This window comes from Odocoileus virginianus, chromosome 15, assembly GCF_023699985.2.
Source record: "Odocoileus virginianus isolate 20LAN1187 ecotype Illinois chromosome 15, Ovbor_1.2, whole genome shotgun sequence".
Taxonomy (NCBI): Eukaryota; Metazoa; Chordata; class Mammalia; order Artiodactyla; family Cervidae; genus Odocoileus; species Odocoileus virginianus.
In genome coordinates, this window is record NC_069688.1 from 66,013,402 (window position 1) to 66,035,170 (window position 21,769).

Below are 21,769 nucleotides of genomic sequence, written 5' to 3' on the forward strand. Positions count from 1 at the left end.
ATTTTTTATAATATGAGATTGATTACCTTGGCTCAGTGATAAAATTAGTGTATACACCAAAAGTAATTTTGCATGCGTACTTTTCAGAGTGTTATTTCAAATAAACACTGGAAATAATGTCTAACTGTAGGAGCTTGGTTCAATAAATTATAATGCATCCATCAATCAAAGTCCATGTAGCTACCAGAATAACTAAAATTAAAGACTGATAAGCTTTGACAAGTATATAGAACAATCAGAACTCTTCAACATTATTGGTGGAAGTATAAAATGGTATATTTAGTTCAGAAAAGGATCTTGCAGATTCTTATGAAAGTGAACATAGACCCCATGGCTCAGCATTTCCAATAGTCATTTTCCTAAGAGAAATGAAAATGTAACACTACAGAAACACTTGTAAAAGAACCCACAGAGCAGTTGTATTCATAATAACCCAAACTGGAAATAGCCTTATTTCCATCAATAGGAGAACAGATCAGTAAATAAACTGATGTGTGTATATAATGCAGTACTACTAAACTAACAGGGAGCAACACGTGTACATGGAACAACATTGAACTTTTGTTTGTGGGGAAAAAAAACTTGAAATACGAATTTGAGGAGTTTAAAAATGAAACCCCCTTAAGCAAGTGAACGTAGCTTGTTGTGGCTCCATTTCTTTAAGCCTGGGCCATTGAAATCAAACTCATGAATGTGCAGTGAGCACAGTGAATCCACAAACACTTTTTTCAGGATCTGGGTGTAAACTGTGTGGACCTGTTCAGTTAAACATAGATTATGTTTCTACTCTAAAGAAAGCTAAGTGAAATTTAAAGTAAATGCAGAGAGTGCTCTCTCTTCTTACGTTGCTCTGACCCTTGAGAGTCCTTGAGCTCTTCCTGTATTCAGGCTTAAAGAATATTTGGAAGAAATACATGAACTGTTCAAGTGCAAATCAGTGTTTTCCAAAGGCAAAATGAAATCTGTCTACTGTTGGCTCGTTTTTCGCGTATTTCTCTCATCCTGGAATGTGAGAGCCCATTGACTGTAAGGTGCAGCGTGTCCTGAACAGCACAGTGAACTAAATTCTGCCGTCCAGCGTACTGCTCGGCGGCCACACTGGCCTCTTGTTGCATTCAGCTTTCTTTTGCCTGTTCCAGGATGTTGGGAATTTTTCCAGTGTTCAGCGGCATTGCTTGGTGTGTGCTCAGCAGTGTCTTGTCTATTTTGTATTGATACGTTAGTACAGCGGTAGCTTCATCGTCTGAGGTATTTCTCTGGATACGGAAAGCATCTGGCTGTTGTTTTGCAAGAAAATATGGACGTGCACTCACTCATCCAAGAGTGAATACTTCCTTGCTGTTACCCAGTGTGCGCCCTGCTCCTGCTGCTCTGTTCTGTTCCTTTTATTGACAAAGTCACTTCTTGCTTCAGTGCCAAATCATAGTAAAATCACTTTGAAGACATTTTAAATGGCAATTAAAGTCAACATGGCGGTGCACATAATGCAGTTAGAGGCATGACACTATGAACAACTGTGATCAAGAGATGTTAAAACTGGAAGGAAAAACTGGAAGGAAAAAATCTGCATCTTAGAATCAAGATCTTAGAGTAGGAAAAATTGTTTTTGGAGTCAAACTGTACATTTTTTTCCTCTCAGAAATTTCCTGTAGGCTAATCAGGGATTACATTTCCTCCTGCCTACAACTTGTCCTTAGCATTCGTGGTTCTTAGTTGTATTCTAGATTCTATCAGTTGCCCAGGATAGAAATAGGACTCGTCAGTAATTCCTAGGGTTGCTGCTAATTTTTAATGAAATGTGTTTTATTTAACAACGGACTAGAGGAAGAATAGTCACTTTTCTGCCACAAGTTAACAATGCCAGTTTTCTCCCCTGTTAAATTGTTGGGTTATGTCAGAGCTATTTCAGTCCTAGCTACACTTTAGAATCACCTAGGTAGCTTTAAAAAGACAGTCCTGAAGTCTAACCCCAGACCAGCTGAGTCAGAAACCCTGGGCACTAGCAGCTCATGAACGCTGTTCAGGTGATTCCAGTGTGCATGTGTGAGTTGACCCCTGAGTAATGTGATCCTTGTCCTTTACATGAAAGCTAACATACTGAATGGGTTCAGGTCAGACTCTGAGGTCGCCCCGCGGGGCCTGCTCGCGTTGCTAGCGTGCCGTGAGGCTTGCTGTGGTAGAGGAGAAAACCGCTGTGGTGCTGATGGCAGCAGCGGCGTGTGTTTGCCGGCTGCTCCGCTGCCGGGTTCCAGGCACTGATGCTGACTGCGTGTGTCTGTCCATTCATGGAGTCTTCACAGTAGCCTTGAGGTAGCTGCTGTGAGTCTCATTTTGCAGAGGAGGCAGCAGTGGTGTAGATAAAAGTAAGTAGTTTGGCCATGTTCACACAATGGTAGAGGCAGATTTAAATCTGGGAGTCTCGCTCTCTAGTATATACTCTTAGAAATCAAAACACATGTCACAAGGGAAAGAGAAAGTCCTTAAAACCCAGGCAGTCAGACACTGGGGTCATGATACACTCCTTAAACATGGAACTAAAAGCTTATAGACCCAAAGTTCTGATTTAAGGAACTTCTTAGAATCTACAAGATTTCAGGTAACAGAAAAAGTCTTTGATGTTTGTAGTCCTGTCGTTGTGTATGGGACACTGTTTGCGTTTCCTTGATACATTGCACGAAGGGAGAAAGTGAAGGGTTTTCTAACGTCATGTGTCTCATAGGTGACTTTCCTGATAAACTTATTTGTTGTCCTTAACAACATGGGAACTCTTAAGTCCAGAAGCATTCACTGAACAAACATTTCACTGATGTCTTAGATCAGAGTTTGCTAGAAACCAGATCCATAGACAGCCAAACTTTGAAGAAAAATTTGTCAGTCAGTCAGTAAGGTGGAAGTGAGTTTCAGAGGGAAATTTCAAAGTGTTCCGAGCTGTGTTTGGTGAGCCAGTTTAGAATGCCTTTACACCCTCCTGATCTTTGTGTTGGGAACAAACTTGCCCTTTCCAACAGAAGTCAGCATTTCACACCATTACGTATCAGCCGTGCTGAGGAATCAGAGGTTGGTAGAGATTTAGAAAGTATCAAAACAGCAACTATATTATTTTGAAAATAAGCCAGAAGATTAACTTAATCTGTTGCCCAGAAACAGTCAAAGAGGAATCAGACTGTACCTCACTTTTTTTTTTAAATCTTTTGCCATGTCATGTAGCAGTCTGGAAAAAACTGAACATGTGAGGGAAATTGGTTAATCTCTCACACTCCCATCAATTATTAGGAAGTTTTGTAGGAACTTTTTAAGTAAATGTTGTGCTCTTTGCTGGTGGCAGGAAATAGCCCATTGTGCAGCAGAGTCTTTGTTGTTAAAGATCTTTCTCTCGCTCAGGTATTGCTTGGATGGCCGGAAGGCATTAGAGAGAGACGGGGGATTTTCAGAGCTGCAGTCCCGTCTTATTCGTTATGAAACCCAGACCACCTGCACCAGGGGGAGTTCTCCAGGACCCACCGTGCTCAGCCCTCTTCCATCTCCTGCCGTTTTGTCAGAGCCCACGAGTGTCCCTGACGGAGAAGCTCTGCAGAGGGAGCTCCGGACTGACGTCTCCCGAGGGAAAAGGAGATCACAAGACCTGACTTGCCTTTATCCCCCCAAAAGGTGATATATGAAGGGCATAAGAATGGTATCTTGATGGAAAGTGTTTTAGTCTTAGGGTAATTTTTTTTTCATATTAATCATTCATATTTTTTAAGTTGCTTTCTGTGTAGATTTTAGAGTAACACTTTCATACCAGGAGTTTGTTTCTGCTGTGAGCAGTTGATGATTATGCTTATAAGTTATAAAAAGAAATGACTTGGGGAAAAACACATTCTTTCTGGCTTTATAATGCTAATATACAGTCCACTGGCACAAGGGATTGTCAAGTTTTTAAACCATGGAACACTGGCGATCTTCTCCATAGATTGAGCAGTTGAGACGCTCTGTTGAAGAGGATATTGAGGGGTACGGTTTTTCTGCCTCCTCCCACTGTCTGCTACCTGCACTGGGCCCTTGAACAAGGGGCTTCCGGACTGTGGTTTATGATTGAATCCGGGCCTTGGCAGTGAAAGCACGGAGTCCTAACCACTGGTACCATTTTAAAACAACTTGTTTCGTATAAAGTACAGCTTTAAAGCCTACATAATAATACTATAAAAATGAGATTATTCTAGCTACTTTATTTGCTAGCTAAATATCCAAATACTTGAACAAAAATTAGAAGCTCATGAAATAAGCAGTCTAATTTCTATTGCATTTATATATCTTTGGAACTTTTGTCAAATTTAGGTCTTTGGCACCTAAAACAAACCTCATATGTAAGCCTTTCAAAAAGTATCAGATATCTTAAAGTGAAGCTGTCAGGTCTTCTTTTAAACAGTTAAGTGTTAAGGATTCCCTGGTGGTCCAGTGGTTAAGACTCCACACTTCTGTGCAGGGAGCGCAACTTTAGTCCTGCACTAGTCTTAGCTAGAGTGTCCTGCAGTGTAGGAAAAAATCTGTATATTAGAATACTGTTTCCCTGATACGAAATAACTATTGTTATAAGGACTTTACAAATTCATGATCCTTTTTTCACCTGATGTAACTAAAAAGCAAATCCATTAGCATTTAGGATACTGTTTTTTAGTAATTTTTTTATTTCTGACTGTGATTGATCTCTGTGTGTTCTAGAAAAGAGAGTAACACTGTGTCCTATAGGTTAGCAGAATTGAAGAGTCTGAGACCGTTTCTTAGAAAAAGAAATTTAAACATCTTAACAAAAATCGAAACAAAAGTCACTTTTATAGTGTTATTTCTTTTTGTCTTAACAACTTATCTTGTACAGGTAGTTGCATGGCTATGACAAGCACGATTATTAGGGTTTCTTTATCAAAATTAACTTAATAGAAAAGTGTAATTATTTAACAGATGAGTACTAGGTCTGTGAGCAGTACTGCCTGGAGTGCCGTCTCTGGTTTATGGGAGGAATTGCAAGCTGGCAGGGAGGGAGATAGTAGTATCGCTTCTTGCTTTTCCTCTGAGCTGAAATGCCGGAATATCATTCACTGCCTTCTCTGTTCTCATTTCTCACTTGAAGAACAAGTGTGTGATGCCATGTTGCTTGCTTATTTAAGGCAGTAGTAGCAAGACACTGTTTGCTCTCCTGGGGTTTACATGTCGATGGTTATAGCTGTAGTGTTGAGGACAGAACATGAAAGTGATTGGTGATTCCCTTAATCTCTGTTTTGGTCTTTCCCCTGCAACAGACTTGTGAGATCTGGAAGTTCAGATTCTCTTCTTTCTCAGACAAGTGGCAGTGCTCGCCATCACCATGAGGTCCCATCCAGCAAACCGCGGGCAGAGCGACCGTTACCTGTCACGTGTCCCTCTGCTCTGAGCAGTGAAACTCCCGGAGTCACTGCCAAGGCCCGTTCAGGTCAAAAAGCTGTGCGTGGATCAGAAACAGCAAGGCCCGCGAAAGAATCCCGATCACAGAAGCACACGCGGGTAGAGATCTGCTTCCTGCCTGTCTCAGTTCTGCACGGGGAGACACGTCCTTATTTGATTCGTTTCAAATGTCTGTCAAAAAAGTTTATGAATGAAGTGAAGTGGTCTGTAATTTACTTTAAAATCATACCAAGGAGTTCCCTGGTGGCCTTTTGGGGAGGATTCCAGGCTTTCATTTCATTTCATCCAGATTCAGTCCTTGGTTGGGAACTGAGTTCCTGCCCCGTGGTGCAGCCAGAATAGTAATAATAATAGTTCAGTGAAAGAAGGGTAATGGGAACATGCGAGTGGGGGTGTGAAGGAGCAGAAGGAGCCCCAGAGGGATCCTCCTTGTATATATTTATAGATATAACCAGCTCTTATACATAGTTCTCATATATATAACCAGCTCTTACACATAGTCCTCATATATATAACCAGCTCTTACGCATAGTTCTCATATATATATATTTATATATATGTAGCCAACTCTTATATAAATACTCATCATATATATAGAACCAGCTCTTACATATAGTCTTCATATATTTGTGTTTATATATATATAGCCAGCTCTTATATATAGTTCTCATATATATGTATTTATATATATATAGCCAACTCTTATATAAATAGTCCTCATATATATATAACCACCTCTTATACATAGTCCATATATATATATATATATATATATATATATATAGCAAGGTCTTATATAAAATTAGTCCTCATATATATATATTTATATATGTATATAGCCAGCTCATATATATAGTTCATATATATAATATATATATACACATAATTTATATAATATATAATTTCAATCATAATTATATTTGTTTATGTAAATATATTTATAAATATGACATATATATATATATAACACCAGCTCTTATATGTAGTCCTGATATATACATATATATATATAGAGAGAGAAGGATTTGTTACAAAATATTCTCTTTATAGTGTTTGAAATTTTCCATAATAAAAAATAAGGACACACCTGTATATACATATCCCTGCCGTGTGTACCGTTCCCATTCTGATGCCTGATTCAGAACTCAGCACATGAGCTCCTCTCTCCGGATGCTTGAGTCCTCTCTGCCTGACAGACACTCTGTGACGCCTGAGTGTGTCACTGTTTCAAATCTCTTCTCAGTGGTTTGGTCTTAATGAGCTTATCTATCTTTAGCATAGCTACATGGCTGTGTGATTTACAGAACTCGGCTCTAAAGCTGAAATAATATGTTTGTACCTCTTCCAAGAAATATTAGTCATGTTATGTTCTATTCAAGATACTGAAAGAAGTAGTTGCTGAAGCCCTGAAGAAGCACAGGATTACGGAGGCTCACGAATGTTTTGCTGCTTGCAGCCAGCGTCTCTTTGAGATCTCCAAGTTCTACCTAAAGGTATAGTGTCTTCTGTACTGTTGGCAAAATCCAGGCCAAGTTCTAATGTTCCTATTTGACTCAAGATAATATTAACTGAGTATTTTTTACACTGACAACTTATTGCCATGTTTTTTAATGGAGGTAGAAAAATTGGAGTCAAAATATTTTATGGTTGATGTTAGGTCTCATATATAGAAAACTATACCTTAACTGATACTCTCAGTGTTTCCCTAACAGGTCATTGACTTAAGTTGATAATAGGCTTCAGCTTATTTTATTTAATGTACTCAGGTAATTTTAGTATATAGTGAAGCTACCCGATGAAGTATCAAAACATCCAATTTCTAATTCTGGATCCACTAATAGCTTATTGTAGGACGGACAAACCGTCCTTTCAGAGAGCTGTTTTGTAAAACTTAGGTGGTGTTAGATTTGCTCCAGTTTTCCGTTTCTGACTTGAGCCACAGTTTTACATGGGTTTTTGATTAAAACTGCAGATGGACCATAGATGAAACACATTCAGTTCCCTTGTAAAATCTCTCAAGAAAGACAGTATTGAAAGTACAAAAGCCGAGAAAAGAAGAAAGGAAAAGCGTAGCGGTGTTTTCATATGCTGTGGGAGCAGGAAGCATGTGGACGCATGGGTGGCTGAGCGGCAGTGGCAGCCTCAGTGCCCGCCTGGGGCTGAGAGTCCAGACCCAGCCCGGCCTCGGACCTGCTCGGAGCCTGCGGGCGCCAGGTGTCCTGGAAGGCAGGGGCAGAGTGCCACGAAAAGCGGGAGTTAGAGAGAGGTCCGCAGAGAGAGCGGGGAGCCTTCAACCTGCTCTGCACGCCTTTCCCCACCGTTCGCTGCGGATGGCTGTATTGCCCACGGCTTTGCTCTCCTGAGACGGTGCGGGAAAAAGTCTGTGGAGGAGAAACGCATGGGAGGCCGCAGCGCAAAGGCCAACGACCTCTTATTCCCCTGCTTTATAAAGGTGCCAGTGGATAAGCTCTGCACACACAGAGCTTCCAGTGAGATTTTTGTTGTCTCATTTTAAAATATGACTGGACAGGGACGTCCCTGGAAGCCCGGTGGCTAAGACTCTGTGCTTCTGCTCCAGGGAGCATGGGTTCGATCCCTGGATGGGGAACTAAGATCCCACGTGCTGTGTGCTGCAGCGGAAACAATTTTAAAATGTCTGTGTGACCAGACAGCCAAGACTCAGCAGAATTCTGAGGAAAGCTTCTAACACAGCAGACGTCAGAACATAAAAGAGCAAAGGGGACTCGGAAGGAGCAGAAACCTGAAGAGAACGTCATAAAAACTGGGTATCTCAGGAAGAAGACAATTGCATGTACAAAACTGGAATGTGATGCTGTTTCCCAAAACTATAGAGCATGAAATCGCCTTAAAAGTACAGTAAAATCACTGTAATTGTCAACCATGAGAGTAAGAAATTTGCCAGAAATTAGTATTGCTAACAAAACTGAGGACAAAAACATTAAACATGAGGTAAGAAAATGGGGGAATTATCTGAAAGATCCATTATGCTCATAATAGAGATGAGAGGAGAGAAAACCTTCAAAAATAGACAAGACATTCCAGACTGGAGGATGCAAACCTCCTGCTGGAAAGGGCACACAGCTCATCCCGCCTGGTGGCTGGCAGTTCTACAAGCCCCGTCACTGTGGAAGATCCCATCTCCTGGGGGAGAGAGAGCATTCCGTGAAAGGTTCCCGGGACAGAAGTGGTTGAGATAAAGATTCAAGGATAAGGTTGGCATTGGACTTTTCTAGTAGCCTTGTATGCCAGACGGTAGAACATCATCTTCACATTCTGAAGGAACGTGAGTTACCTGGTATTTTTATATCTGGCCCAGAAGTCAGTCACAGGGCTTCTCCGGTGGCTCAGACAGTGCAGGAGACCCAGTTTCAGTCCCTGGGTTGGGAAGATCCCCTGGAGAAGGGAATGGCAACCCACCCTGGTGTTCTTGCCTGGAGAGTTCCATGGACAGAGGGGCCTGGTGAGCTGCAGTCCATGGGGTCGCAAAGAGTCAGACACAACTGAGTGACTAACACACATAGAAGTCAGTCACGTATGAAGATTCAATAGAGATACTTTCAGACACAGAAGGTCTGAAAATCTTGTCACTCGTGTACCCTTTTGATGAATTTGTGAGAAGATGAAATTCAGTAGAACAAGGGGCTGAATCAAGAAATAAAAAAAAAGCTACCCAGACGGGGAAGGTGTGTCCCACTGGGAACCAGGTCCAGGAAGCAGCTGAACCAAACTGTAGCAGGCTATGGGAGAAGGGGCTCCAGTTTTTAAAGAAGGCAGTTAAGAAAACCAACACAGAAATGAAAAAGCTGAAAGGGGAGATTATCCAGTATCCGAGAGAGTTTGAAGAACTTTGCTGTCCATTTAATCAGTCTTTAATCAGAGTTATGGGGGTGAGGGGAAAGCTAAGCAAATATAGTTCAACCACAGGATAAACAAAACATTAGGTTAGAGAGAAATTACAACCACAATGTGTTACTTAGCTTGGGAGTAAACTTTATTTGCTTAAGTATAAAATGCAAACATTGACTGTTTACTAATTTAAAAAAAAATTGTGGTGCAGCTGTTCCTGAGAGGAAGCAAAGGGAAGTGGGAGGATTCAGAGACCTGAGTCCAGCGTAACAGCAGTCACTGTCTGAAACTGTTAACACACAGCAGCAGTAATAAGCATGCTGTTTAGAGACGGGAAGGTATAAATAAGAGAAGCAGGAGAAAGAAGGAAGTGACTCCTTCGATGGAGCATAACTTGGAAGCACAGCAGAGGACAGCTTTTTTTTTAATACAAGTGAATTTTTAAAATTTTATGATTTAATTTGTCATAGGTCATTAACTTTTTAAAAGTCAGAGACTTCAGTTTTATGTCCGGTGTCATCCCCTCTGTGTGTGGAGTGAAATAGCCAGTAAGAAGAGAGAGGTGAAAGCTGTTTTATCTGAAAAATAAACATAAATTGTATGTCCATCTCCTGAGCAGTGAAGCATTAGTGGGTACACACCGCCAGCGATGGAGAAGGAAATGGCAGCCCACTGCAGTGAACTCGCCGGGAGAACCCCGTGGACAGTGGAGTCTGGGCTGCAGTCCATGGGGTGGCAGAGTCAGACACGCCTGAGCCGTGTGCACGGCTGAGGATGGGCACGGGTCTGGCCGCTGCTGTTGGGTTTATGAGCTCAGAGCAGCATGGACTTATGTACAGATGGGTGTATTTTGGCTAGAGAACTTTGACCTTCCAGGATGGAATTAAATGATAATCTCTTACTGTGATTTCTCCCTCTTCACATTGATCGTTATAGAATGATTTAGGATCATGTCAGGTTTATTTAATAATGACTTGTTCTTTGTAATTTAATGAACAGATTTGAAATGCTCTGTTTTTGTTATGTTTAGGATCTTAAAACTTCAAGGGGTCTATTTGAAGAAATGAAAAAAACAACAAACAACAATGTTGTACAGGTAAATGTTCCTGTGAAAGTGCATTCAGTTAAGTTGCTGTTTTGTTTCAGGGTAGCTAGGAGGCTATAATATAAGCAGTGAGAATTAGTGAGTGGTCTTTTCCACTGTGTCCCTGTGACCACTCGTTAAAAGAGTTAATAATGGACTTACGTAAGTAGGGTCTTTAGTAGTATTTAAGAGATTTCTCTTTTAACAAAAGAGCTTCTAAATTAATGTTCAGAAAGAAAAAGAATAATCCAAAGAGCTGGAAAAATTAATCCATTTTGATTAGCTGTTTTCAAAGCTTGGTTTAATTCTATTTTTAGTGATCCTTTAAAAACATATTTTCAAATGAAGGTGAGGAAATAGAGCAGTGTCTTCATTTTGTCCAGTGAGAAACACTACGGTTGTATTCTGCAACGTAAGTTCACCAAAAAATGTTCTTTAGCAAGAAAATAAAATGTGTGATTTTTTTTCGGTTTAAAAATTCTTGATATAATATGTAAATACATATGCAAAGAAACACAATTTAAAAGAGAAAATCCTTGGGATCACTATTCAGGCTGAGAAATAAAACATTTCAGGAACCCTGGAAGCCCCAAAGAGTCTCTTCCCCACCATATCTTACTCCATCACCTCTAGAGGTAAATGCTATATTGATTTTTTTGTGTTTGATAATCCTTTTTTAAAATTAAAATATAGTTGATGTATAATATTATATAGGTTACAGGTGTACAATACAGCGATTCACAGTTTTTAAAGGTTATACTCCACTCAGTTCCTGTAAAATTTTGGCTATATGCCCTGCACAGTACAGGGCATCCTTGTAGCTTATTTTATACTCGACAGTTTGTGCTTCTTAGTCTCCTCCTGCTGCATTGCCTCTCCCCCTCCCCTTCCCCACTAGTAAAGTGTGTTTTTTAGATGAAATTATTTTGAAGAGTCTGATGTGTTATTTTTTGTCTTAAATTTTCTACCATACTCTTTTAAACAATGTATTTGTCTGTTGCTTTTGTTTTCAAAAGAATGTACCATAATCATATTTTTTCTCCCCGTAGGTGATTGAATGGGTCTTAGAAAAAGCAAGCAAGAAATAACACAGAACCATTCCCTTTCGATGATTATAAATTGGATGAAGCTCTTCTTTAGTTTGAAAATTACAAATTTCAAACTTTATTCAAAGAATTAATGTTCCATTTCTAAGGAATTTCATAAATACCCTGTATTTTTATAGTTTTAACGTTGCTCAGTTAATGTAACTTTAATTTGTATACTTATAGTTTTACTATATTTTAATTTTTAAAGTTAATATTTTTATATATATGTTTAAAAATTTTACTCTTGGTTATTTAATTATTTCAATAAATAGAAAAAGATATTTCTTTACTTCTTGGTAAATGTCTTTGTTGTTAGGTATATTTAAACTGCTGAGTCTTAAGAAAGACATTGCCAGTGGCTTTTCTCATGTGTTACAACAGCTTGATTTATTGGATGACCCTTGGTTTAGAAAATATTGGCAAAAAAATTCATATACTTAGTCATGTTCCCTTACCCCTTCCCCGGGGGCCACTGCTGTTGGAGCTGTTTATGTTTATTTGGGATGAAAAACAGAGGAAAAATTGTGAAAATAAGACGTAGTGAAAATGACTTAAGTACCTACTCCCAGAAAAAAAAACATCTTTTCCCATGACAGTAAATTTGGAAAATGTGCAAAATACTAAGGAGAATGGAAAAAATTCCAAAACTGTTCTGTCTACAGGTATTTAATATTTTTCAACATTATATTTATTTTCAAAATTGCAGTCATATGTGTGTGTTTATGTATGTGTATTAGTATGTGTGATATGTATGTATATTAATTTATAGCCTGCTTTTCACTTAACAATGTGGTATAACAATAATATATCATGTCATTTTATATCATATCATTAATAACTGCATGATTCAAATGAATCAGTTTAGTTAACCACTCCTGCATTGTTGGACGTATGAGTTTAATGTTTCCTTATTGTAAATGAAACTTAAATGAATATTTCTGGTGCATCACTGGTTACTCCTTAGTATAGCTCTTTCAGAGTGGAATCTGTGGGTGTCTGAGTATACTGTGTCACCTTCACTTCAATGCTGTGCTCATACTTACTAACTTTTGTGAATGTTCTGTAAAAATACTGGAAATGGCAACCCACTCCAGTGTTCTTGCCTGGAGAATCCCATGGACAGAGGAGCCTGGCAGGCCGCAGTCCACGGGGTCACGAGAGTCGGACACGAGTTAGCCACTGAACCATCACCACAAAAATGCTTCAAAGTAAACAGTGACTTAAGGTATTTGAGATAAATGTGAAAGCAGGTACGCAGGAGCGATCCCTGAAAGGCCCAGAGACTTCGGGTCCGTTTCTGGCACGGACTGAACTCATGGGAGAAGCTGCAGGCGGGGCCGAAGCCAGCTGCGCGTGCCGTGCGCCTGTGTCTAGGAGAGGCCCCGCCACCGGGCCTGTCTGTCTCTAGGACACCCGTGTGCGGGACCTCGGAGGGCAGACAGGAGGGAGGACGGAGCAGAGCGCAGGCGTTGCTGTTCTGACGGTGATGCCTGTGCTGGGAGTAACGCCTAGAACGTCCTCTCCTTGTGAGGGCCTTAGAGAAAAAGGGAGCCACAGGGCCAGGCCAGCTCAGCCTGTCCCACAGTGATGGCGTGTTTGGGAAAATTGTTGGGTACATCACCCGGGAAAGAGAAGCTGGCTTCCTTGTGGCTCAGACGGTAAAGAATCTGCTTGCAGTGCAGGAGACCCGGGTTCGATTCCTGGGTGGGCGAGATTCCCTAGAGAAGGGAATGGCAACCCACTCCAGCGTTCCTGCCTGTCGCAGAGAGTCAGACACGACTGAGGGACCAAACACACACATACAGCCTGGAGGAGAGAAGTACCAGATGAACTCACGGATCTATTTAAGGTTGGTTCCAAACAATGTTGAAAGTGTCCATGAGTCATCTGTTTGCTTATTTGGCTGAAAACCATAAAGGCACAGGATGAGATAGATCAACTAGAGGAGAGACTGTCCGGTTTTCTAGCAGCATTTTGGGAGATACTGAAGACTTGGAACATCCTGGATTGGAAAATGAAATGTTTTCCCACTTCATCTCCAGTGGCAAAAGGTTCTCCAAGTAAGTAATAGCCTCAAGATCAAACCAAAGGTGCAGTGATAAATCGCTTCATTCAAGCCTTAGGAATACTTTCAGTAGACCCTTTCAGCAAGACAAAACGACCTTTATGACTCTTAGGGGTGTTGCCCACAGCACTCCGACAGCCAAGGAGGCCCTCTCTGGTGGATGCGGTTTTCATGGGTTAGACTAGACTAACTTTGGATACACAGAAAGCCCACAAGTTTTATCTTTACTGGCGATGTGATTCACACATTATGGAATTCACCCCTTATGGTATATGATCCAGTAGGTTTTAGTGTATCCACAAGGTGTGTGATCACCACCACCGTCTAATTCCCGCACATTTCCATTACCCCAGCAGAAATTCCGTATCTATGAGCAGTCATTTCTGTTCACCCCTGGCAGGCAGGCGTTTCCTCTGTTCTCTGGGCTTGCCTGTTCTGGATGTTGGATAGATAGGGACTGGTACAGTGTGTGGTCTTCTGTATCTGGCCTCTCTTACTTGTTTAGTCTCAGACTCTGGACTGCAGCCCTCCAGGCTCCTCTGTCTGTGGCATTTTCCAGGCAAGGATACTCGAGTGGGTTGCCATTCCCTCCTCCAGGGGATCTTCCTGACCCAGGGATGGAACCCATGTCTTGTCTTTGGCAGGCAGGTTCTCTGCATGAGGTGGTGTTCAGGGCTGACCCGTGTTGTAGCATGAATCCGCATGTCATTGTATGAACCTGTCACAGTTGTTTATCCATTCATCAGTCGATGGACACTGGGCTGATTCCCCCTTTGGGCTATCATGAATACTGCTACTGTGGACGTTTGTGTACAAGTTTTGGCACATATATTTTCCATTACCTTGGATGTATGCCTAGGAGTGGAACTGCTGGACTATGTAGTAACTGTTTAATTTTTGAGAAAATGGCAGACTGTTTTCCACATCAGCTATACCATTTGACTTTTCCATCAGCAGCTCCAATTCTCCACCTCCTTGCTAATTCTTGTCAGTATTTATCTTCTGACAGCTGACAGGAAGTGTGAGGCGATGTCTCATCATGGCTCTGACTTGCGTTTCTCTGGAGAGTAACGATGTTGGGCATCGTTTCATGCACTTATTGGCCAGTTGGATATTTTCCTTCGGGGAAATGTCCACCAGATCCTTTCTTAAGGACTTCTCAGTGGGATTATTTCTCTTTTTATTGTTGAGTTGTAAGAGTTCTTTATAGTTTCTGTATCCTAGTCCCTTATCTATGATTTATACATATTTTTTCCGGTTTTCAAATAGTAGAAGACTTCTTAACCCCAGCCTGTTGTATTTATTACAGGTAACTTGAACACAAACCAAGTTATGGTAGTAAAGAGAATTTGAGTATTTGGCGCTTGGTGTATAGATAAAATTCCATGAAAATGTAGTTAAAATGAGACTTGAAAGCCCTAAGGTGAAGATGCAACATGAAACTGTACACACAAAAACAGCTAGTGGCACCCCCACCCGCACTGTTAGCACCTTTCTAGGCCAATCTTGGAGGAAGAGATCAGCAAGATGTGTCTTTATGCTCCCATATCCCTGTGTGGCTATTAAGGAAATGCACTGGCCAGCCCAGCGTATGCAGAGGTGAATATTTATTTAATTCATATATAAATTTTACAGGATAGCCACAGTGCTATAAACATAGGCACATTTTTATAAACTCATGGTACATTCATAAATCACTTCCTCACCCCAGTCCACTCCAGTCCCCTCAAGAGAGAATGTTTAATATCTGTAAAACAAGGGCCAGAAAGGCCCCCACTCATTAATTGTAGAGGACTCCTGCCCATTAAGAGCGTTCCTTCTAACTTCAACCAAGCAGGGTCAACAAGCTTTTGGACAAAGCAACATGCATTTTCTTTTTTAGCACTTGAGTGCATCAATTGATACAATTAATTAAATGTCTCTGCCTGAATGGTTTTTAAAATAGATTTATAGTTTTGTTTCTCCTACTTAGTCAAGTCAGAAAAAGAAACTTGATATCTGCATTCCTGTTGGGTTTCTTTAAATTCCCATGGGATGATTTAGAGATCTGTCACCACACCACAGGGCTCACCTAATTAACAGTTGGGCAGCTTCCCTCAAGGTCTAGTTTAAGACATCATTCATTAGGTTAGTTTGCACCTAAAAGAACAGACATTGTGAATTTAATAACTCATCAGTTCAAACATGAGACAGATTGATCACAGAGCAACTGGACAAAAACAAATCCCCCAAAATGACAGTTGACTTGTTCTCCGCACCCAGGTATGATCCAGACATACGAGTCTGTGTTACTCACATCACTCATAACACACCTCAAGACAAGATTAGAATCTACAGTGTGAAGCAGTAACTGGTTGAATTTGAATTGAAGGAGGAAAGATGAATATTTGAATTGATTCATCATAGCTACTCTGATATACAGTTTAATTTTGAGGAAGAAAAATGATTTATATACACAATTCTTATTTCTATTCTTGCTATTTCTTACTAATATTTTAATTCAGAAAATGCATTGATTTTATTCAAATATATTTTTCTAAAATATAAATATTTAAATTAAACTTTTATAAATGCAGAGAATGTAGTTTCTTTTGACCCCCACCCAGATATTAATCAGTCTAAAACTCAAGTGATGAAGAAACAGTATTTGTAATTATGATCATTTTAATGTCTATAAATATATAATAAGATCTTTGCAACTTAATTATGAGTAATTAACTCACACTTCATGTGGTACTGAGCACCTTAGATTACATAGTTGAATTAAACTATTGGCATTAATATCTGTATTTTCATGTTATTTACAATACACTAGTTCTCTTGTATAACAACATTCCAGTGATTTTGAAAATATATCATGAAAGAGTGTGTTACAATTTACAGATGCATCATAGCTTTCCTACAACACTGAGGCTGGGACTTCACTCTTCAGCATTTTAAAATAGGAAACAAAACAAAATCAGTGTTAAAGCTATGTTTTCCAAAGTGATTGTTGTGTGTGTGTGTGTTTAAACACTAGTTTCATAAGATGTCTTAGAAAGTAGTTCTGTAGATGTGTTAGGAATGACATAGGATCATCCCTGTGTGTTAGGATCATTTCCCCTGCAGAATTGCAATGTACAATAAAGTCTTTGAAGAGGGCTGCAACCATGAACTCTTAACATTTTTTAATGCCGTATGTAACAGTTTTTGATTACTAACCCTTTTATTTCCCTCTACACAAAATACCATTCAGTCAATACCCTTTGGAACTTGAATTAATGTTACTTATCTTACTCTGGGGAAACACCTATCTAAAATAAAATGCTGGTCTAAAGTAAAACCCCATAAACACATGTATCTGAGTGAACAAAATCACTTTTTAAAGCTCTCTGAAAAGACACAAATCTAACCTGGAACATTTGTCTCCTCTACAGAGGAGAGAAGTGTTGCAAATATGGAAATTCTAGAGCTACTTTTCAAGATTTGAGGAAAATGACTTTAAAAGCAAATAACAGGTTGTTTTCAGTGAACGTGTTTTGAAAGATAAAAGTGTTAAATCAATAAGACTGTGCTATCGGGGACTTCCCTGGCGCCTCAGACGGTGAAGCGTCTGCCTGCGATGCAGGAGACCCGGGTTCGATCCCTGGGTCGGGAAGATCCTCTAGAGACGGAGTTGGCAGCCCACTCCAGTATTCTTGCCTGGAAAATCCCATGGACAGAGGAGCCTAGTGGGCTACAGTCCGTGGGGTCACAAAGAGTCGGACACCACGGAGCGACTTCACTATGCTGTCTGAAAATATTCTTGTAGAAAAATATCAGGTCATTATATTATTTCCCTGGAATTCCAAAAGAGCTGAGAGTGCTATTCATGGGTTTGGTTATAACACTGGCTCTCTATGTAAAACCCAGCATTAAACAGAATCATATAAGGCTCTATTACTTGCTTGAAAATGCATGCATACAGCACAGGCAGAAATAAGGGCCAATACATTGCTCAGCACTTCCACTGAAAACCACAAAATGGGTATAGTTAGTTAACCTGCCGTGAATTATTATATATATCTCTCTCAAATGACAATCTTTTTTTAAAAAAATCCATAATTTGCTTTCTATAAATAAATCTCTAAGTCATGGCTCTAAAATAGCAGGCCTTGGTATGAGTGTAGTCCCAGAACTAATTCTTTCACGCAAACCACTCTTCAGCAAAGCTTTGCAATTTAAGCAGTCTACTCTGGCTCAGAATCTACTGGCTTACAGCTAAGTATCTGATGCGTTAATTCCCACTCATCATATGCTCACAAGAACACTGCGGAATCATCCTACATCACTGAAAGGTAATTCATTAAGAAAAAGTAACAGATGTTTCATACTTAAATAAAAGGTGGCTTTCCATTTGAGTACTTTCCTTACCAGTGAAGTCAACTCAGAAGTAGGAAATAGAGCACAGTAAAACCAGGGGTCCTTACTCCTGGGGTGGGGAAGGGGGAGGTGGGAAACATCCTTTTCTCATCTGTTCAGCCCTGGCTTAGCGGGTGAACCAGTTGCCTAGAAGCTGTATGGTTAAGAGCCGCACATGCTGTTTCAGTAGCATATCCTTGATTGTCATTATCTAAGAGCTATGCTGTGTGTTTCCAATCAGCCTCACCTCTCTACCCTTTTACTGCGCTAAAAAACAGTTCCACTCAGAGTCCTCGCTGTGTTTTCTGAGGGTACCCTTTGTAGCTGCGGAAACTGACGGGGAAGCTGGACGCTGCTACTCAGGGCTCGGGGTCTGAAGCTGATGTGCTGCACCTGGCGGTCACTGCGGATGCTATCCGACACGACGCTGTCCTGGGGGTGCCGAAGCCGCCTCTGCTCAGAGGTCATTCGCCCCTCTGCTCAGGCCACCAGCCCCAGTCTTGTGATCTTAGCTGACAGGAAGGAATGAAGGATGAAGACAATCGGCTTGGGGCAGGAGTGCAGGTCCAGTTGCTGAAATTTAAAAAGAAGAGAACAGGAAAAATTTTAAATGAATGCTTGACACAAAATACTGATTTACACATCAAACAGAGCCAAGCACTTCCTGCTTTTAAGTGTTAACTGGAGCAACTGTGTTTTTAAATCCTTGCCCCCCAATGAGATTAAAAAAAACCAACTCTTTGAACTTACTCCTTACATCTCATATATCTTATTTCCCAAAACAAGTTCTGTGAAATTTATACAAACCAATAGCGTACATATCAGTGCTGCTCTTGACTGTCTCAACCTTTTATTTTTGGTATCACGATTATTTATGTTGGATGAGGTACAGCATGAGGCAGTGCTAAGTTTCCCATCGTAGATCTGAGTCCTGGTTCTAACACTTTTCAGGTATGTACATAATCTTGGACAATTCATTTAAAAGTATTCTCAGTCCAACCTAACTTGCAGGGCAGAGTATTAAAATGAGACACCGCAGGTGGAAACCCCTCGCAAACCAGAAAATACAGAAGCCGCGTCCTCACAGCTCGTGGAATCGTAAGCGCCTCCAGCACTGTCTGCTGAGGCTCCTGAAGGCGGCTTTTCCCTGTGCGTCCCTATAGAGCCGGCACAAGGTCAGGCCTAACAGGCTGAGTTTTTAATCTGACCTAGTTCAAGAGCACTGTGTTGCTCCTAATTCTTTTTTTAATCTCATTTTTAATTTTTCTTTTTATTGAAGTATAGTTGACTACAGTGTTGTTAATTCCTGTTGTGCAGCAAAATGACTCGGCTATACACATATGTACATATATGTACAAGATCTCCTGGCGGAGGGAGTGGCAACCTGCTCCAGTGTTCCTGCCTGGAGAAGCCCGTGGACAGAGGAGCCTGGCGGGCTACAGTCCGCGGGGTCGCAGAGTCGGACACGACTGAAGCGACTCAGTACCCATAGAAGCCCTTTCTTTAATTTTTAGTTATTTACTTCGGCTGCAGCGGGTCTCAGTTGCGGAGCGTGGGCTTAGCATGCTCTTTGAAGTGTGGCCTTTCCTTCCGAGAGACGGGAGCGGGGGCGGGAGGGGCGCTCAGTCGTGCCCCACTCTGTGTGACCCCGTGGACTGCAGCCTGCCAGGCTCCCCTGTCCGTGGGATCCTCCAGGCAGGAACGCTGGAGCGGGTTGCCGTGCCCTCCTCCAGGGACCTCCTGACCCAGGGATGGAACCCCGCCTCCTAAGGCTCTTGCACTTCAGGCAGATTCTTCACCAGTGAGCCGCCAGGGAAGCCCGAGGGAGGGCGGGAGAGTCCCGCAAGCCCAAGAGCTGAGTTGCAATGACTGGGTCTTATTGTTAGAGATCTGTCTCTGCAGTTTATGTATCCACGCCCATCTAGGTTATCAAGTATGAGTCAATAAATATTTGCTGACTAAGCCAGTGACTAGGAAGGACCTAGACTGAGACCGGCTTTTCCAAATCAAAGTCCTTTTTTGCAGCTCTATGTTCCACGGCTTAAGAGATGCCGTGTCTTCCTGAGAACTACCCTTGCTAGAAAGTGGAGGCAAGTGTGACTTCCACTCTTCAGAGGAAGTAGAGTGATGTATTTTTTCATTATGGTAGTCGGTAACATCGGAGGAAATCATGATTTTAAACACATGGGCAATCTGCAGTGATAGAAGAAGTATGTCACCCTGACTGACAAAGTCACTGGTTTTGCTGGATGCCTCCTGACGAGCTCCCAGTTCCCGGTCCTTGTCTGGTCCTCTCTCTGCGTGGGGGGGCTGACCAGCACTGCTGGGTTTCCTGGCTGCCCCTTCCCCTCTGGGCTGTTCACCTTCTGCACTCCTGAGACCTCGGAGACCATGGGCAGGACCGGCATTTTACATCCGTGTGTCCCTGACACCTCGCACAACGCCCAGTTTAGATCAGATGCTTTTGAACAATGAATGGTACATTTTGACGGTGGTGGGGAGCTCTCTGAGAAGAATTGAATGCTGACTATATAAAGGATCCTTTCCTTTGACTCAAATATTTCTGTAATATTCAAATGAGACCAAAGTAAAGGGCTGAAAAAATTGGATGCCATCACTATTTTGCAAGCATCCATTAAGACATGAACCTGTAAATACTTTGTTAATAATCAAATGTTAAATAAATAAAAGGCAGTATTGTGTTTGCGAGCCGGTATGGGTGAGTTGCACATACATGAAACACACGAAATCACAGTCTAAAGAAAAGTGTACTCACAAGCTCTCCATCTTTGCCTCCAAAATCTAAATACAGCATCCTGATTCCATCATCTGAAGACATTTTCAGCTTTTCATAAGGAGCCTGTATGATTGTCTTGGGGAAGGCCCCCTCCTGTGGTTCAGTGGTAATCGAAAATCCATTCTCATAATGTATGGTCAGCCGGCACTCCTGGTTTTTGTAGGTGCAAGCTGAGAGAAAGACAGAGAAGGAAGGGTGAGTAATGAGCAGTGGAAGGGCGTCCCTTCTCCCTGGCACTTAACCTCACCTCCCCACCCCCAGGCCCAGCCACAGAGCTGCCTTCTAAAGTTAAAAATTAATAATGTGCATGAAAGTATTCTCCTTAGATTATGATATTGTCATTTAACTTGTCCCGTGAAATGAAGGGAAATAAACAGAAAGAAATTCCTTTTGTTGAGATTAACTGCATTTTATCTGGGCTTTAGCCCTAATGTAATCATCTGATTTGTATCTAGGGAGACAGGTGTTCCAATGGTCCTGTCTCCAGCTGGAGAAAGAACTGACCCTAAAAAAACCATGTATTTGGCTGCACTGGGTCTTCGTTGCCGCATGAGGGGTCTTCTCTGTAGCCGGGGGGCTTCTCTCTGTTCTGGCATGGGGGCTCAGTGGCCCCCACGGATGTGGGGTCTTAGTTCCCAAACCAGGGATGGAACCTGAGTCCCTGCATTGCAAGGCAGATCCTTAGCCACTGAACCACCAGAGAAGTCCCTGACATTTTTTATTTAGAGTAAGCTACCTCTGATCGTTGTCTTCATCATCATACACACACACACACGCACACGCAATCTATAAATGAATCAATCATCAATCAATTAATGCAGCACCTGTCACCCAATCAAAGAAGCAATCACTCCCCCAGTGACATTACCCAAGTTAACAAAAACACATGTAGGAAGCCAGCAGCGAGCTGTTAAAAGCCAACCTGAGTTTTCATTTAAAAAAGTCAAAGCTCCTTTTATAAACAGAAAGGCGAGCTTTTGGAATTTCCCTGATGATCCGATCATCGTGGGTCCTGGAGAAGCCGCTGCTGCAGATCGCGGTGCAAAGGAGCAGCTTCTAGAAGGAGCCGC

General features: G+C 41.4%; 2 protein-coding genes across 5 annotated transcripts in view; one reads left to right on the top strand and one right to left on the bottom strand.

The window, feature by feature from the left end:
• The window catches only part of MTBP (MDM2 binding protein), a 72,466-nt gene extending 60,060 nt beyond the window's left edge, over window positions 1-12,406 (top strand). For 2 of the 4 annotated variants that reach the window (XM_070477494.1, XM_070477496.1), the window contains 2 exons: window positions 3,382-3,648; window positions 5,277-6,174. In XM_070477494.1, the coding sequence (XP_070333595.1) occupies window positions 3,382-3,648; window positions 5,277-5,760 (751 nt within the window). In that variant the 3' untranslated portion in view covers window positions 5,761-6,174. Of the gene's footprint in view, window positions 1-3,381; window positions 3,649-5,276; window positions 6,177-6,797; window positions 6,912-10,315; window positions 10,382-11,418 lie in introns of those variants that run through there. The other 2 variants (XM_020872093.2, XM_070477495.1) reach the window with 2 other exon arrangements.
• A 2,706-nt stretch (window positions 12,407-15,112) lies between these two features.
• Window positions 15,113-21,769, bottom strand: part of SNTB1 (syntrophin beta 1) — a 241,787-nt gene continuing 235,130 nt past the window's right edge. Inside the window, exons 6-7 of the mRNA XM_070477497.1 lie at window positions 20,679-20,869; window positions 15,113-18,475 (exon numbers count right to left, since the gene is read on the bottom strand). Coding sequence (XP_070333598.1) covers window positions 18,383-18,475; window positions 20,679-20,869 — 284 coding nt within the window. The 3' untranslated portion in view covers window positions 15,113-18,382. The remainder of the gene's footprint in view (window positions 18,476-20,678; window positions 20,870-21,769) is intronic.